The following is an 18546-nucleotide window of genomic DNA, read 5'->3' as shown; positions in this document are numbered from 1 at the left end:
CGTTTAAATCTCAGTGTTGAGAAATTGACCCTTATGACTGGTTTTGTGGTGTAGGGTCACATATAGGGAATATCGCGTTGTGGCATGGGGACATAACGTCTCCGCTTCGATCAGGGAACGAGGGTTATGTACATAACCGAGACGTTCCCTATCTGTCATTCACTATGAGTTGAAATTTGCTGACCTTGGCACCTGCAGGGACCAAAAGGTGAGTTCATTGCTGCTGGATATAGCCAACACGCTTAAGTGAAGGGATTTTGTCTGTCAACAGAGTGGCATCTTTAAAAAAACGCAAACCGACCGTGACTTGCTCTTTTAGAGAAAGTGCCCAGGGGATTGACTGATGACAGGGACACCACTGTTGGCACCGTAACACAAACCAGGAACAGCTTCTTCCAGTCAGACGAGTAAAGGACTTTGTGGAGATCAAGCACTATTATCCACTCGGTCCCGAAGCAAAAATCTGAGTGCATGCACCTGTCACCTATTTATGCCCGTATGCACAGGGAGTGGCTAAGGTATGCAAAACCCATTAGCCAAATTTCATTAGCATTTTCTCCTAAAGTCAGAGAGGATTGGGGTTCCCAAGTGAACCCCCTATATATCATCACGACATAACTCTTAGTGACCGACAGATAGGGAATTATATATTGTTCTTATATTGACTTATTTCCTCTCTCTCTCTCTCTCTCTCTCTCTCTCAAACACATACACACACACAAATATGAATACATAAATATAAATAAAAAAAATATTATATACATATACATATACATTAGGGGTGTAACGGTTCACAAAATTCACGGTTCGGTTCGATACGATACACTGATGTCACGGTTCGGTTCGGTTCGGTTCGGTACGTTTTAGATACAGCAAAATGCAAAAACATCTCAACTTTTCAGAATGCCGCAAGCGCACCGCGGGTCATGTGACAAGAACTAACCAATCAGCTTCTTCCTTTCCCATAACAACGTTGAGAGCTCAGCCAAGATGAAGGATCAGCTGATCATAGTTGTATATGGATTGCAATTTTGAAATAAATTTAGTAGCAGAGCTACTGCAAGCGATTTTTAGAGCTGCAAATCCATTTATCCTTCGCTGAAATTTCCGCGTCTCATGGAGAGAGCACGTCATTGTTGCTTAGCAAAGACAGACGCCTCATGAGCGCTTCTGCCCGAGCGCTTTGGAAAGGAGGAGAAAGACGCGCTTAGCGTTTTCCACGCGTTTTTAGGAGCGATATGTGAACGGACCCTAAGGCGCTCGCTCACTCAGCACGCGCTGAAGGCTCATTGCAAAATGTCTAATGCATTTAACAGACCAGAAATATAAGATCCTAAAATAACCAACAGGTCTGGTGTGGGTGCACTTTGGATTCCCTGTAAGCTATAATACTGGTGTCTAAATGCTGCAGGCATAGTTTGTTGCGTGCATGTTTCTCCTTTTTTTCGTCTTTTCCCAGATACTGACACAATAAGGTGATGTCGGCGTAAATGAGTTGACATGTTTCAAGTATTCACGCTGGTGTTTTTTTTTTTTTTAAAGCAATGAAGCAACCGCGCGAAGCCCTCACTATATAGGATTTTAGAAAGAATGCAGAGCACTAGTGTAGTGTGCAAACTTACCACAGTGTGGATTTCAGAAAGTGTGCAAAGACTTCACGTGCACACTTACCATAACATGGATTTACAAATAATGTTCTAAGGAGGGGCTCTCATGTCACTCTGATCGAGCAGCTCATAGATGGAATCATGCATCTCAAACAATATGTTTGAGAGTCATCTTCTTTTTCTAGTCTGTTAAACGCATTGGCCATTTTGCAACGAGCCTTCAGCGCGTACTGAGTGAGCGAGCGCCTGACTGAGTCATAACATAACATAAACATAAGTTGGTGTTTTTTTCTTCTTCGGGAGTGTCAGGGGCGTTGCCTGTTACGTCGTTTGGGTTATTGGGCTACCTTGTTGAACGCATATCATTATATTTCTCTTTTTTTTTTCAAATATAATTAATTAGTCCAACGAACGCGTACCGAACCGAAAGCGTCGTACCGAACGGTTCAATACGAATACGCGTATCGTTACACCCCTAATATACATACATAAAATCAATCTTTATAGATATAGATATGCACTGTTCAAATGTTTAGGGTCCGTAAGACGTTTTTATAAAAAATGCTCTTATTACAGTGAATCCTATATTGTCACTTTTGATCAGTTAAATCTATCCTTGTCCCCAAACTTTTGAACAGTAGTATACTGCTACAGAGATGCAAGCGTATGTAGATCTAGAATTGGTTGAAAGCAGGGAGGCGTGTCTGACCGAAACATTTGCTCTGATTGGTGGCTCGGTCCATGAACACCTTTGAGGAGATGACGGATCCGAACGGAAGAAACATCTGCATTAGCTCGTTATCACCAAACTCCTGCGGCAGGTGATAGATAAACAAGTTGCAGCCCTCGGGACCTGAAACAGACACACGCATATTTAATAGGCTGTCGCAGACATGAACATGTACTTTTAGAAAATCATGGAAACACAAATGAAACATGATGGAATCATACGACTTAGCGCCAAGATTTTGTATTTATTTAATGCAACAGTGAATTTTAATAGAAGCTTGTTTCCACCACGGAATAAATTTATTTAAAGTAAAGCAAACCTTTTATTTTTATTTTTATTTTTTAGAATCAATAGTAAAAACTGAAAAAGAAAACTGTGAGATATAAACTCAGAATACTTCCTTTTTTCTAGTAATTGTGAGCTTCTATTTTGCAATTCTGACTTTTTTCTTTGAAATTCTGAGTTTGCATCTCACAAAAGTGAATTGTGACTTTTTCATCTCACAATTCCATCTTTTCTTCCCAGAATTCCGAGTTTATATCTCGCATCTCTGCATATATATATATATATATATATATATATATATATATATATATATATATATATATATATATATATACACATATATCTTAAATTAAATTAAATTAAATTAAATTAAATTAAATTAAAATTGTTATTCTGACTTTCTATCTTGCTATTCTGACTAATTAAAAAAAGATATACTTTTTTTTTCTCTGTTCTGCTTAATCGTGAGAAAAAAATTCAAGTAAAAAGTCTCATTTACCATGTGTATTATTTTTTCTTGGCAGAATTGGGCTTACATAAAATATATTTAATTAAGAAATTATTTAATTTACATAGGCAACACAATCAAATAAATCATAACATCATATAACTGATGGAATCAGTGTTGTTTTGAGGGTCTTTGGAGCATTATAGTCTTTATTTTGCATCTTTGTGCTCCACTTGGATTGTTTCTTTTAATGTTTTATGATTTGTGGAATTTAAAAAGTTCAAATGCTGCTGGCCAATCAGGAACCATCTGACATGTGATGTAACTGAAACTGAAGATTCTAAAATGGAACTAGTAGAATCTTCACAGGGAACCAGTTGATTCTACCTTGAAATAGGACTATCTAATCTGAATTTTATTGGCTCATTAAAGCACAAGGGGCTGAAGAGATGCCCCTACACCAGAGACTGTTAAAGATAGTGATAAGTAAGAGAAATGAAAGCTGTGGTTTCTGTCACTCACCTTCCCGCTGCTGCTGCTGCTGCTGGATGATTTGAGCAGGCTGTGGCAGTGTCTGACCTATAGGAGTCAGTGTTGTGGCAGGATATATGGCTGCAGATATATGTATGATCATACATGAGAGACAGAGAGAGAGAGAGAGAGAGAGAGAGAGAGAGAGAGAGAGAGAGGTACAGATGAGGCAAGAATAAGGACAAGACGAAGGTTGACCTTTATATGCTAATGAAATATGACAGGATCACAGTGCAATGAAATCTGAAAGCACGTTCATCATATATCAAACTGATTTAAATGACAGATCTCTAGGCATCCGTATGATAGCTGTAATATCCAGACAATTCAAACACAACCTGAGGTTTCAATCACAGCAAAGTCACCTACCAGCAATAACACTCCATGAGGAAAGTTCTTCTTCTGTGAAAGTCACATTTGTGAAAATATCAACAATCACATCAGTGAGATCTCTTTAACATCTCAGCTCAGGTTAGGAAAGATACCATTGTGATATCTCAAACATAATAACTCTGGATTCTTCTAGACAATACTGAAATAAATATATATATATATATATTTTTGTTGGATTTTTTTTAAAGTCTCCTGCTTCTCAGATGTCTCTGCCCTGAAAAAGAAATACTCCAGTAATCTCATGTCTCAAAATATGCTCTTTTGCAAAAATACATGATATATTAAACAGCATTTCTAAAATTGTAATCTAAAATATGTCAAAATAGAGTTTTCTTGCCTCTAAGATATATACAATACCCCAGTAATCTCAAACATGTCTCCTCTGGAGTTTCCCTGCACATTTTTCTAAAATGTGAAATAATCTGTAATACCTCAATTTTTTTTCTTCTAGACAACAATGAGATAAAATGGAGAACAAATTGAGAATTTCACTGAAGTCTCCTGCATCTCATATGTTTCTCTAGAGAAAAAGACTACATATTCGAGATCCCATTTGAAACCTCAGAGGAGACACATGGCATTATGGGAGTCTGTTTCTTAGAATACAATTGAGGTATTTCAGATATTAAATGCATGCAAAAATCGTATTTTTTTCTTTCCATTTAATCCCAGCATTGTCTAAAAGAAACCGTATCTCCTCTAGAGTTTCAGATGAGTTCTCTGTTCTCAAATGCATTTCACAGCTCTACATTCTTGCTAGATGACATTAGTAGAAATACTGAAAATCAAATGTGTGTGTGCAGTACCTGTGTATTGCTGGACGCCCGTGAAGGCCTGCTGGAGCGTGTCGGCTGCGCTGGGGCTCTGGGTGGAGTACTGCGGCAGGCCGTTGGTGTACATGGCCTCGACCGGATGACCGTTGGCTTGGTGATGGATTCCACCGAATCCGTTAATAATGGGAGTCACAATGCTCGGCATGGCAGAGGAGGCCAGATTAGCCGGCGGAGAGCTCAAGCCTGCGGCGAGACGGACAGAAATCACTGATCTGAGACCAGCGCCATGTCCACACTGAACTTCACAAGCTGGAATCTCTTTTAATTACTGGCGTTTTAATGATATTGTGCTGTTTCGACTCAATTCTCCGCATCGATTCTACATCCCAATTGATTGCACGTCAGAATGTGCTGACAGCTGATATCGATTCAGCACACTGTGGATGTAACCAGTTTATGCCTGCAGGGCAATTATAGCCATGATCTGGGTTTTCTGAGTTGCACTCAGAAAAACATATTCAATTGCAGTACATTTGATGCTTTCCTGTAAACAAACTAAGCCACTTCCTGTGAAATGAATCAGGATTATAGATGCTGATTTATTTCATTTTGTTTCATAACGTAAGGTGCTGAATTTAATCAAAGAATTAATAACAGTGCACTCCTGGATCTGCAGATAACCCTACAGATGTCCATGGAATCAAGCTCCAAATTCTACACATACCCATGTAGTGTTCCTGTAGCTCAATTGGTAGAGCACTGCATTATCAAGCGTAAGGTTGATATGTAAAAATTGATAGCCTGAATGCACTGTAAGTCGCTTTGGATAAAAGTGTCTGCTAAATGGATATATATTTAATTTAATTTAATTTAATTTTAATGTTGACATTAATATTGTGCTTATATTTACAATGCTTTCTACTAGGGATGCACCAAATCCAGATTTTTGGGGTTCGGACGAATACCGAATCTACTGTTTAAGATTCGGCCGAATCCGAAACCGAAAACCGAATCCTACTCGCATCCTTATTCCATTAACACAGTAAAACACATTAATGAAGAAAACAACGTCCACAGCAATGTATTTTTCATTTTATTTCATTTTAACTGTTAAAAAAAAAAAAAGAAAAAAAAAAGAATAGGCAACATTATGCCAGGATGACAAGTGAGAAAAACTTTTTTGACAATTACCAAGCTTATGCTTACCCAAGTAAACAACCAAAACCTTTCAATAAAAGTGCAACAATGCAAAGAAAAGGGTTTTTCTTTTCTTTCTAAAAATCAGAATATGTTTGGTGACTTAACTGAAATGAATGTAATTGAACATTAACTCAATAAACATGGATAGTAGGCTGTTTAGTTTTCGTTTATAACAGTATAGGCTACGATTAGAACAGTAGCCAAATATTACGGAAAATATTACGGAAGATCACACACATCTCCTGCGTCATAATTAAATTAATGTAAAACCTCTAATCTTTCACATGTAATGAGTTTAATAAAAAAAAAAATTATCTAAATGACGTCGACCAGCGTAGCGCAAGCCTAGGGTTCGGTTCGGTGAAAAAAAAACCCTAAGGTTCGGCCAAAACCGAACCCCGTCAAAAAGATTCGGTGCATCCCTACTTTCACCTTACCAATAAAGTGTTATACTCTACCTTTTGTAGCGAAAAAGTGCTTATTCAGTATTCTTGTTTTCCAGCACAAAAACCTAAACATTCTTAAATCAAGATGCAGTTACTTTAGAAGTAAAATGATTGTTTTCTGAAAAACTGGTAAAAATGTGCTGTTTATGCTTAGTAGCATTAGAAAATCGTCTTAAATTAAAGGGAAAACAAAATGTTTCTTGTCATTTTCGTACCCCATTTGCAAGTTTTTTTTTCTTTTTTTAAAACATAAAGTTGTTTAAAAAAATAATACATTTTGATTCTCAAGTAAATGTATCTTGATTCAAAAATGTTCAGATATTTGTAATAGAAAACTAGACAAAAATACTTTATACAACCTTTTTTGAAGCGTGTTTACATCCATATCACATTTTATTTTTTACCCCCAAATCAGCTCAGAACATGTCATGTGCATATCGCAGTTTTCACAAAAATATGAAGCAGCACAACAGTTTTTAACATCGAGATCAATCAGAAATGTTTCTTGAGCAGCAAATCAGCATATTAGAATGATTTCTGAAGATCCTGTGACACTGAAGACTGGAGGAATGATGCTGAAAATTCAGCAGCGTATTACAGGAATAAATTTAATTTTACACTATATTATAATAGAAATCAGTTATTTTAAATTAGAATAATATGTCATAATATTACAGCTTTTACTCTATGCTGTTCTAAATAAATGCATCCTTGGCGAGCAGAAGAAACGTCTTTCAGAATTATAAAAACATCTCACTTTAAAAGCGCTTAGGTCTCAAACAAAGCAAAGCCTCATAAATGTTTCTGAACAGCACAGTACAGCAGCTGTTTACGGTCTGAAGCAGAAGCGTGATTATGTACATGTCTGATGTGCTGCTGGCTGTAACTAATGTTGGACAGATCAACACACTTCAACTTTACTGTCAATCAAACTGCAGAAGAGCAGGAGGTTAGAAAAACAGCTCGGTTAGCCCTAGAAGAGGAGCAAACAATACAACATACACTGCATAGAAAAAAATAATAATAATAATTCACTGGAAAATGCACTGCATGTTAGATGTTATGTAGAATAAAAGCTTTCCATACAAGGAATATGGGAGTCGATTTAAACACTACAAAAAAGTTTCAAATAGGATAAACAGTGCTCATGATGAAATAGCAGAGAAATACAAACACCTGAGAGAGCCAGAGAAAGAGCATCATCTCTCATTCCCGCTGTCTTTGTGTAGTGCACAGTGGGTTTTGTCGACTTTGAAGGGTGTCTACTGCTCTCTCTGAGGACTGCGCTCTTTAATGTCTGATCTACAGTCGAATGAAAAGAGTCGTGTGTTTCTGTGCTGTCCGGTCTTGTGTAACACTCCTGTTCATTGCTGAAAGACCCAGCTTAAGTTAGTAGATGGATTTTGTAGCAAAGTAGATGGTTTCAGTCAGTCTGGACCTGGTTAAACTCTTGGTTAAGGGCCCTTTAAAAGGGACAGTAAAGACATTTATAATGTTCTGTTTCATATAAATGCATTTCATTGCAAAATCATTTAAATTGCACAAAAATATATAGCAGCACAACTGATTTGAAAATTTATAATAATAAAAAATGTTAAAATCAGCATACTAGTATGATTTCTGAAGGATCGCTCTAGAATGGAGGGATAACGCTTAAAATTCAGATTTACATCACATGAATAAATTATATTTGTAAATTTATATTAATATTATATATAAAAAAAAATTTTATTTATTATTTTACACAAAAATAAAACATTTTTTTTTCAGTAAGTGTTAGTATTTTTTTTATTTATTTTTTATTTATTCATTTACTTTCTAAAAAACTCTAACAAAGTTTAGGTATTTCAGTTATTTATATTTCATTTATTTTATTTTTTATTTATTTTTAGTAGTTTTAGTTAACAATAACAACACTGTTATTTCTTAATCATGTTATTCCAAAACCTACATGACTTTACTTTTTGTTTGGAATATAAAAGAAGATATTTTGAAGAAACTGTAAACTGACTTCCCCCTTACGGTCAAAGAAACAAAGCCATTCTGTGCTCCACTGAAGAAAGTCATTCATACAGGTTTGGGCAGCATTGAGGGTGAATAAATGGTGCCATATTTCATTTTTGGGTGAAATATAACTTTACAATTAACAACAACACCTAGACAAAAGCTCAACGATAATTGACCACCTTCATTTTCAGTCATTCTGGTTAAAAATTCAGAAAGGAATGTGCTGTTCTTAGCCAGAAAAAGCTGCAAATAGGACCAAAATTTATGCTGACAGTCTAAAATCTGCTTTAGTCGCAAGACAGAAGCTTTGAAATCTTGCCCTACAAAACTTGAAGTCGCTCAGGGTATTGTGTATGTACAGCTCCTGACTGCAAGCTAAACAGGTAATGAGTGCATTTGCATTTACTGTTGCAGAAAGTCACATCACAGCACAACTGTAGACAAATATTTACTCTTTATGGAGCAGAAATCACTGTGTGTGTGTGTGTGTGTGTGTGTGTATGTGTGTGTGTGGGACAGCACGGGCCCAGGAGAGCTTTTGTGTCTTTTGCAGTGCTTTGTGGGTCCCATGGAGCTGTGATAAATTAGGCTGCCATGTCTACTACTGTCTGTTCCACAGACTCCAAGATACTCTCTGTTTCTCCTAACCACACACACACACACACTGGGAGTGAATGCATATTCTGTAAAGATCTATAACACACACACACACACACTCACAGCTACAAAGGTCAGTAGGCGGTCAGAGTAACAATCAAATCAATACACAGAGTGGATGCTGGGCGAGTGTATGGTGTTATTGTGTTTATAAATGTGTTTTTATGTTCACTCAGTATATTACATGATCAATGTGTAGAAACCGAGTGTATTATAACACACTCTCTCTTGTGTGGTCCTAAAGAATCAGTTTACACAACCAATGCATGACTTATTCAGAGCCAAAAACATGCTACAAACACTATGAAGCTGCATATACTGTAGAGCGAGCATTAATATTTGTGTCCCTGGAGAATAAAACCAAGTCTCTGGGGTATATTTGTAGCATTTGTTCCATTAAGTTATTTGGTTATATTAATTTCCTACCATAAATATATCAAAACTTCAGTTTTGATTAGTAATATGCATAGCTAAGAGTTTCATTTGGACAACTTTAAAGGTGATTTTCTCAGTATTTAGATTTTTATAATTTTTTTTGCACCCTCAGATTCCAGATTTTCAAATAGTTGTATCTCAGACAAATATTTTCCGATCCTAATAAACCATGCATCAATGGAAAGCTTATTTATTTATTATTTATTCGAAAAATGTACACTTAAGACTGGTTTTGTGGTCACTTATAAATGGCGTTTAAACGTGTTGTAGGTTAATACGCACATTGTATTAATTAAAATCTTAAAACACTATATATTAATAGTAGTATTATACTATATTATTTAATACTATTTCATGTAATATCAATATAATTTGAACTAACTAATATTAGTTGTATATAATAATAATTATATAAAATCTGTATATATATTTGTAAATATGAATATATCAATTTATAAATCTGAATATTTAAATGTAAGCCTGAATATATGTATGTATATACACAAAACTGAATACATAAATATATAGTTATAAGTCTGAATATATACAAGTAAATCAGAGTATATATTTATAAATATGAATATTATTTGAATTAAGCAATGACAATAAAAAAATATTAATTCATAAAATATATTAAATTATTTAACAAATATATTTTAATATTTATGTATTTTTTTAACGAATCTTAATATATATATATATATAAAGTATATATTAAACAAATCAGATCAATAAATCAAAGTAGAAGGAGAAGGGGGTCAGTTAAATGTGATCAGTAGCTGTTTGTTGGAGGGGACAGATTTGCACAAAGCATCAGAGCGCACTGATCTCAGATCAACATCCTGCTGGTCACATCATTAGATTGATATGAAAGGCAAACGCTGAGCCAGAACAGCACCCAGACTAAAGGTCATCGTGTGCGCAGATGAAAGCATCTGTTCTGTGTGGCACAGATCGCTCGAGCTCCAGACGATTACGCTTGTCAGTCAAAGGCCTGGCATTTCAAACTGCGTGCAATTACAGGAGACTCCAACCAATCGCACTCCGGCCGAATCAGATTCATGTGGCTTTTGGGGAGCCGAATGTTTACCTAATTAAAGAGCCTATGAAATCAAAACTGGACTATGAGTTCTGTACATGTGTGTCAACTACAAGCTACTTTTTCCTCCTAAACATGGACAAACATGTTTTGTCGAAATCCTGATTAGTGGATGGATTTTAAAGTGCTGCTCAAATTCAGGAGCTTGTTTTCACGCGGGACCCTGTGGACTATCTTGTATCCCTGTCTTTAAGCGTCTGCTACAGGAGCGTGAGCCTGCAGCTGTGTGTGTGTGTGTGTGTGTGTGTGGTGGTAACCATCTGAAACACATTTATGAGATGTGGTTCACATTCAGCTGATCGATTCCCACGGATCGATAGGAATCTCTAGCGTGTTCCAGTCTGTGACACTGATCAGGTGAGGTGGGAGTGAAAGCAGATATTCAGCGTGAGATGTGCTTCGATTAACAAACCGAGCGCAAATCTGACCGAGTGACTTACTGCCAGTAAACTTAACAAAAAATATAGTGACATGTCACTATCTACACACACACACACACACACACACACACACACACACACACATATACATCTGCAATATATATATGTATATATATATTTTTTTTACAGCATTTATTAATCTTTTGTAATGTTAGTAAATCATTACAACTGAATTACAACTGATAAAAAGTTAATATAACTGTTAATTATTCATGTTAGTTTACTGTGCATTAAATAATGTCAATACATAGAGCTTTTCATCTGAAAAAATGTATTAATAAATTATGAAATTAATATTAACAATGTGTGTGTGTGTGTCTGTATGTGTGTGTTTGCTGTTTTTGTAGTTTGAAGTAAATTTATATTTATATTTATATTTTCTGTTTTGACTGTAAGATAAAGATAATTTTGTTACGTCATGTTTTTATTCATTTTTATCTATTAATTTGAATTGATTTAGTTTGAGTTATTTTTACTACTTCAAATTAAACTGAAAAAAAGAAATGCTCCCTTGCAACTCGCTAAACAAAATAAATGTAAGTTTTATTTTAAATAATTATTTAAGTTATTTTACATTTTAATTTTTTTTTAAACTTATATTTTTTATTTTAAATAAAATAAGTTTAAGCTTTTTTATTTTACTTTATTTCACCTTACTTGTTTCCAATTAATGTAATTTTTTTAGTTTAAGTGAACTATAATATCCCTCTTGTAAGTTCATGCTAACTAACGTAGTTAAATAAAAATGGAACCTTATTGTAAAGTGTTAAAAAAATACTTCTTAAGAACTTAATCTGTCTAAAAAATATATTTCACACATTAAAGCAGAAGCCTTCTGATCAGATTTTTTAAATTAACATTTAAGGATAAAGCCTTACCCTTCTTCTGTTGTGTTGAAAATCTGAGATCGGACTGACACCTAAATGCAATTTTTGTTAAGGTTGTGCGTCGGACTCACCTGACACAGGTGTCATCGGGGTGGGCGGCAGGCCGTTCATGTTGAGCGCCCCCACCTGGTGGATCTGTGTCGCTGGAAAGGCCACGCTGGGCGCTAAATAACCGCCGTGAGAAGCCGCCATGATCGCCGCCTGCTGCTGCATCAGCTAAACCCAGAAAACATGTGACATTATATTTAATACACATACCATAAAATAAAGTGTAATCCACATTACCATGGCATCTCGTTCACAAAAAGTAGCAGAGTTAGTTATATAACTTGACCCTGTCAGAGATGCTACATGTGTCTGTAGGTGTTCAAATAAGTTTGATCAGAGTACAATCCTAAAGTGAATTAATGAACACAAATGCACTGTAGCATAGCTAATTACTGTAATTATATCACAACCGTCTGCACAAACACAAGAGTTCAAAACAGATGTTATGTTCCTCGGAGTAAATAAGCCCTGAAATGACCTCATATTGCACAAATAGATTTTATTCTGGCCAAATAAAATATATTTGAACCACACTGAAAATGTACGGTATTAACAGTTCAGTTGAAATAAGTTTTTTAACCAAACTGATTTTTTTCAAATGATTTCCATATTTTCCAAATGTCAAACTATATTGTAAAATAAAATCTCCTGGCTTCAGGGGCAAAATATATTAATATTATATCAAAGTGCATTTTAGATATATGTGCAAACGTGGGTGAACTTGAACAGACTTTTTAATTTTCTACTTCTTTTAATTTCATGAGGTGTATTTTGAAAATATTTCTAGGGATACACACACACACACACACACACACACACATACAAAATAAAAAAAATTAACTAGGGATAAAAATCTAGGGATATCACAATATTATAATGATTGTAATTTTGCATGACACACACACACACACATAGCCCATAAAAAAAAAAAAAAAATATATATATATATATATATATATATATATATATATATATATATATATATATATATATATATATATATATATATATATATATATACACACTCCCACACACAAACACGATTAATAAATTTAATTTATTAATTTATAAATAAAATATGAGGTAGATGATAGAGTGTGCCTTTGTGGAACTGATACAAATGGACTTTCTAGAAGACGGCTGTAACTACACACACACCAACTGACCACATCTTGACACGGACAGAGTGTGTAATCTATTCACACATCAATATAAACCACACTGATCTATAGGATAAACCATTAGCATGCATTCTTAATGACCGTGCTTTGTTTAGCCGTGATGCTGGAGGATGAGATGCTCTGTCAACACCAGGATCCACATTCATAGTATGATATTCTCTGAATTACAGTACCCTGGAGTACAATGCAAATCCAGTTTATAGTGTTGTATGAATATTGCAATCATTTAGTAGTGGAGTGTGTAACAGCATACCATAATATATCAATAGCATATACTGTTGATGACTACAGAAAATCATTTCAAATTGACATATGTGTGTCTGCATTTTGCTTCAGCAAACCCTAAAATGTCAAATAAATGCAACTATTGTGCTGAATATGTTTCCAGCAGTTTAATTCTACACTTCTGCTAATCAAATTCACATGGCAAATGAACTCCCGTCCAGCCGTTAGACACAAAGACGAGCAGAAAGCCTCTGTGATAAACTCATTTACTGTGTGTGTGTATTTGTGTATGCATCTGCGATTTTATTGAATGCTAATGTGTGCTGAACTCCCCAGGTACTGGGAGGCAATCAGCGCTCCATCATGGGCCAATTACTTGTGTAGTGGCACTGTGAGAGGCTTCATATGCTCACATGGGGATAAGGAGGACGGCACGCGTGTTTATGTATGTTTGCAGGCACATGCTGACACGTGTTGGGAAAATGGAAGTGCTTGGTGCATGAAGAAATGAGATGACAATAATCACTTGTTTTGCTGCTCAGTCTAAGTGTAGCTGTAGTTTAAATGGTTGGGCAGCTTCAACGTGCAACAATATAAATGTGTCAACTGGTAGATATCCTGCTGAGGTGTTTATACGCAGCAGACAACACAGCATGCAGATTCGTTTTTTGTGAACTAATTTATTATGAATAAATAGATTTTTGGTACATGTGCATCAAAAGTGCATAAAAAAAAAGTAATGGAAAAAAATGCATATATATATTTTTGTTTTAAATGTAAGTTTTTGTTATAGAAGTTTGTTTTTGCTACAGGATGAAAAAAAGGATGAAAAAATATAATTGCAACTTTTTATCACACAATTCGTTTTTTTAATTTTTTTTTATTATTTTCTTAAAATTCAGAGTTTATAGCTAACAATTTGCCCTTTTTCTTGCAATTCTGAGGGGAAAAATAAGAATTGTAAGACATCAACTCAAAATTTTGAGATATAAACACAGTTTTGGAAGAAAAATAAGAATGGCAAAGATACAAATTAAAAATATGGATTTATTTAAGAATGTATATCTTACAATTTTAAGTTTATAAATTCTGTTTTTTTTTCTTACCACCACATTTTTTTTTTTTTTTTTTTTTTACATTTTTTTTAAATAAAAAGTTGTATTTGAAAGAAAACAGCCTGCATTAAGAGATAAAAGTCACAATTATCTTTTTTATTTAATTATATATTTTTATCCCATGGTGTAAAAAAGCTGCACCAAGGCTGCATTTTTATTTTATTAAATATCCAGTAAAATCATTAATATGGCCATACTTTACTTTTTAAAATAGCATTTTTCTATTTTAATATATTTTAAAATTTAATTTGAAATTTTTGTATTTTCTGCATAATTAATTCCAGTCTTCAGTGTCACACGATCCTTCTGAAAAAATGTGTTTCTAATATGCTAATTTGTTACTCAATAAATATTTTTGATTGTTTTCAATGTTTAAACATTTGTGCTGCTTCATATTTTTGTGGAAACTGTAATAAATCTGTTTTCAGAATTCTTTAATGAATAGAAAGCTCAAAAGAACAGCATTTATTTTAATTCAATTATATGTAATACATTTCCAGCCAAAAACAATAATAAAATGATATATGCACAGTATCATAACCATGACATAAAATTTACGCCCACTCGTAGCAGAGGCTCATCATTGCTGTTTTGTTTGTGTGCTCAAGTCGAACAAAGCACACACAACTAGATATGAATCACGAAAATCACATTAAACAACAAGAACGCTGGGAACAAATCATAATTAGCATGACAAATACTCAAGTCAGGTTAATATCCTCTGAATTGTTTGCTTATGATTAGCAAAAGCTGATTTTCTGTGCAAGAGCCAGGCACTTGCTGTGTGCAATTGTACGGCGATCCACCAGGAGGCAGTGCAAACCACCAACCGTTCCTCAATCACAACACAACACAACACACCCACTCACTCATGCTGTTTTCAAACTACAGCATGTTTTAACATCAGTCTGGAAGCTCTGTTCACAAAATGAACACCATCATTATTGTGCACAAACCCCTTTCATGGTCACTATAAAAGGCTTTGGATTGAAGCATGACACAGCAAAATTGCACCGCCATAACGTGGTTGAAATGAAGTGGATTTGTGCTCTGTTCTTTGTTTATATTGAGAAGGTTTCTGAAATGCCCTTCATTGCTCGACTGCTCGTGCCTTGGTTCTTGAGCAGTGTAGCCTCAACATTACAGCCTCCAATCCTCTTTCTCTCTAACCTTTATTTGTGTCTTCTATTCCAGTGCCAGGCCTTTAAGACATCAAAGCTGAGCCAGAGAGAGTACAGTGTCAAATAATCCTTACCGGTGCATTGATCATCATTTCTAGTGCACAAATTGAGATGTTACACCTGCTGTGCTAATTTTTCAACTTTAAAAGGAATAAACCTGGAAAAAGGACAGAGATGAGATTCTGAGATTCCATTCTGAGCATGAAAGAAAAACACTAAACAACCACAGGCTGATCTCTTCAGGGTTAACCTGCCATTTCTAGCACTGAGCAGATATCAAAGCTGTTAGTTAGTATTATCATTAACGAGCTGAACTGCAGCTTCAAACAGAAAAGTACTCAGCCGTTCTGTAGAGAAACTGCCAAGCTCCAAATTCCACCGACCCTTGTCATGTGGCAATACTTCATTCTGTTCAATTCTATATGAATTCTGCTGTATTCTATTCTGTTTGTCTGTTCTGTCTTATCTCATTAGATTCTACATAGCACCATTCAATTCTATATGATTCTATTTTTTTCACTGTATTCAATTCTATGTGGTTATTTTCTGTTCTATACTATCACTTTGTTTTGTTAGATTCTATATGGTTCTGTTCAATTCTATGTGGTTCTATTCTATTCTATTTCAATGTATTCAATTCTATATGGCTCTTTTGTGTTTGGTTAGATTCTGTACAATATCATGTGGTTCTATTCAGTTCTATTCTATTAAATTATATTCCATGGTATTCAATTATATATGGTTAGTTTCTGTTGTGTTTTGTTGGATTCTACATAGTTAGAAAAATGTTGTGACTCTATTCTATTCCATTCTATTCCCTTTCAATGTATTCAACTTTATATTGCTCTTTTGTGTTTGGTCAGATTTTATACAATTTCATGAGGCTCTATTCTATTCTATTCTATTCTATTCTATTCTATTCTATTCTATTCTATTCCACGTTATTCAATTATATATGGTTAGTTTCTGTTCTGTTTTGTCCAATGACTATTTTGTTAGATTGTTTCTAGTTAGTACAGTTTTATGTGGCTCTATTCTATTGTACTCTACTGTATTCCATTCTATATGGTTCTTTTCTGTTCTATACTATCACTTTGTTTTGTTAGATTCTATATAGTTCTGTTCAATTCTATGTGGTTCTATTCTATTCTATTTCATTGTATTCAATTCTATATGGCTCTTTTGTGTTTGGTCAGAATCTGTACAATTTCATGTGGCTCTATTCTATTCTATTCCATGTTATTCAATTATATATGATTAGTTTCTGTTCTGTTTTGTCCAATGGCTATTTTGTTGGATTCTTTATAGTAAGTACAGTTTTATGTGGCTCTATTCTATTCTACTCTACTGTATTCCATTCTATATGCACTCAAAAAAATGTACTTTCACCTTTGCTAATTTTACTTAATCCGTTCATGTTATGATTACTTAAAGAAAATTATTTAACAATGTGAACTTGATTTAATCTAGTTCATTCAACAAAAAAGTGTGTATTGTCAGCTTTACTTAAAAATTATTTGTTCAGCCAACATAACATTTTTGCGTAAAGGTAACATATTAGTGAAACCAACACAGACTTGCATCTCATTGGCTGAGGATTTCTGCAGTGTATTATGGGTAATTGTTATTCTGTCACCCTCTTGGAGAAGTGTAGCACCATTAGATAGGTAGATGAGTAATACAATTAATAGCAATTAAGTTGTTCTAATAAGTTTTAGAACAAAACAAACAAAGAAACAAACAGTTTGAAATGTTGCTTTGTAATTTAAATATGTTTGTGATATGCTTGATAAGCTGTAAATATAGAAAGGTTTGAATGAAAAGTAATATTAATCAGCTGTTCATGATCCTAATGCAAGGGGGTGGCATTCCTAAAAAGGCATTATTCAAATCTTATGTCATCATTATTTAACATTTTCAGGTACAATTCAACTCATTTGTTGTTTGTTGACTCTATTAAGGTTTGTTAAGTTTACTTAAACTTATTTTGTAAAATGAACTTAATTATTAAAAACATTGTACAAAACATTGCAGATTAGTTGGGCTGACACTATTAAATTAAGCTTTGCCCAACCATAGTAAATAAGTTGAATCAACCTTAATAAATTAAGTTGACCCAACGTAAGTACATTAAATTGGAGTAACAGAGTTGCATAATGCTGAAATAAAGCAAATTAATCATGTGGAAATCCTTTCCATGATTTATTTATGTTCGTTCAAAGAGTTATTTTTTTGAGTGTGGTTATTTTAATGTTCTATCCAATCACTTTATTTTGTTAGTTCTATATGATTCTGTTAAAATCTATGTGGTTCTATTCTATTCTATTTTATTTCACTGTATTCAATTCTTTATGGCTCTTATGTGTTTGGTTGCATTTTATTCAATTTCATGTGGTTCTATTCAATTATATTCTATTCAATTCCATTTCACAGTATTCAATTATATATGTTTTTTTTCAATGTTTAGTCCAATGACTGTTTTGTTGGATCCTTTATGGTTAGTAAAATTTTATGTGGTTCTATTCTATTCTATTTTATTTCACTGAATTCAATTCTTTATGGCTCTTATGTGTTTGGTTGGATTTTATTCAATTTCATGTGGTTCTATTCAATTCTATTACATTCAATTCTGTTACACAGTATTCAATTCTATATGGGTTTTTTTCAATGTTTTGTTGGATTCTATATGGTAAGTACAATTTTGCGGCTCTCTTCTATTCTATTCTTTACTCTGTGCCACTGTGTTCAATTCTATATGGTTATATATGGTTCTGTTCAGTCTTAAGACTGTTTTGTTGGATTCTTTATGGTTAGTACAATTTTATGTGGCTCTATTCTATTCTACTCTACTCTATTCC

General features: G+C 34.1%; 1 protein-coding gene across 1 annotated transcript in view; it reads right to left on the bottom strand.

Annotated features, from left to right (window-relative positions):
• The window catches only part of LOC127951120 (CUGBP Elav-like family member 5), a 164611-nt gene that overhangs the window by 5366 nt on the left and 140699 nt on the right, over window positions 1-18546 (bottom strand). Inside the window, exons 7-10 of the mRNA XM_052548787.1 lie at window positions 12010-12154; window positions 4801-5010; window positions 3593-3682; window positions 2317-2460 (exon numbers count right to left, since the gene is read on the bottom strand). Coding sequence (XP_052404747.1) covers window positions 2317-2460; window positions 3593-3682; window positions 4801-5010; window positions 12010-12154 — 589 coding nt within the window. The remainder of the gene's footprint in view (window positions 1-2316; window positions 2461-3592; window positions 3683-4800; window positions 5011-12009; window positions 12155-18546) is intronic.

Source organism: Carassius gibelio, chromosome B2, assembly GCF_023724105.1.
Source record: "Carassius gibelio isolate Cgi1373 ecotype wild population from Czech Republic chromosome B2, carGib1.2-hapl.c, whole genome shotgun sequence".
NCBI classification, from domain to species: domain Eukaryota; kingdom Metazoa; phylum Chordata; class Actinopteri; order Cypriniformes; family Cyprinidae; genus Carassius; species Carassius gibelio.
Note: the sequence above shows the minus strand (reverse complement) of the source record. Positions and strands in the feature narration are given on the sequence as shown.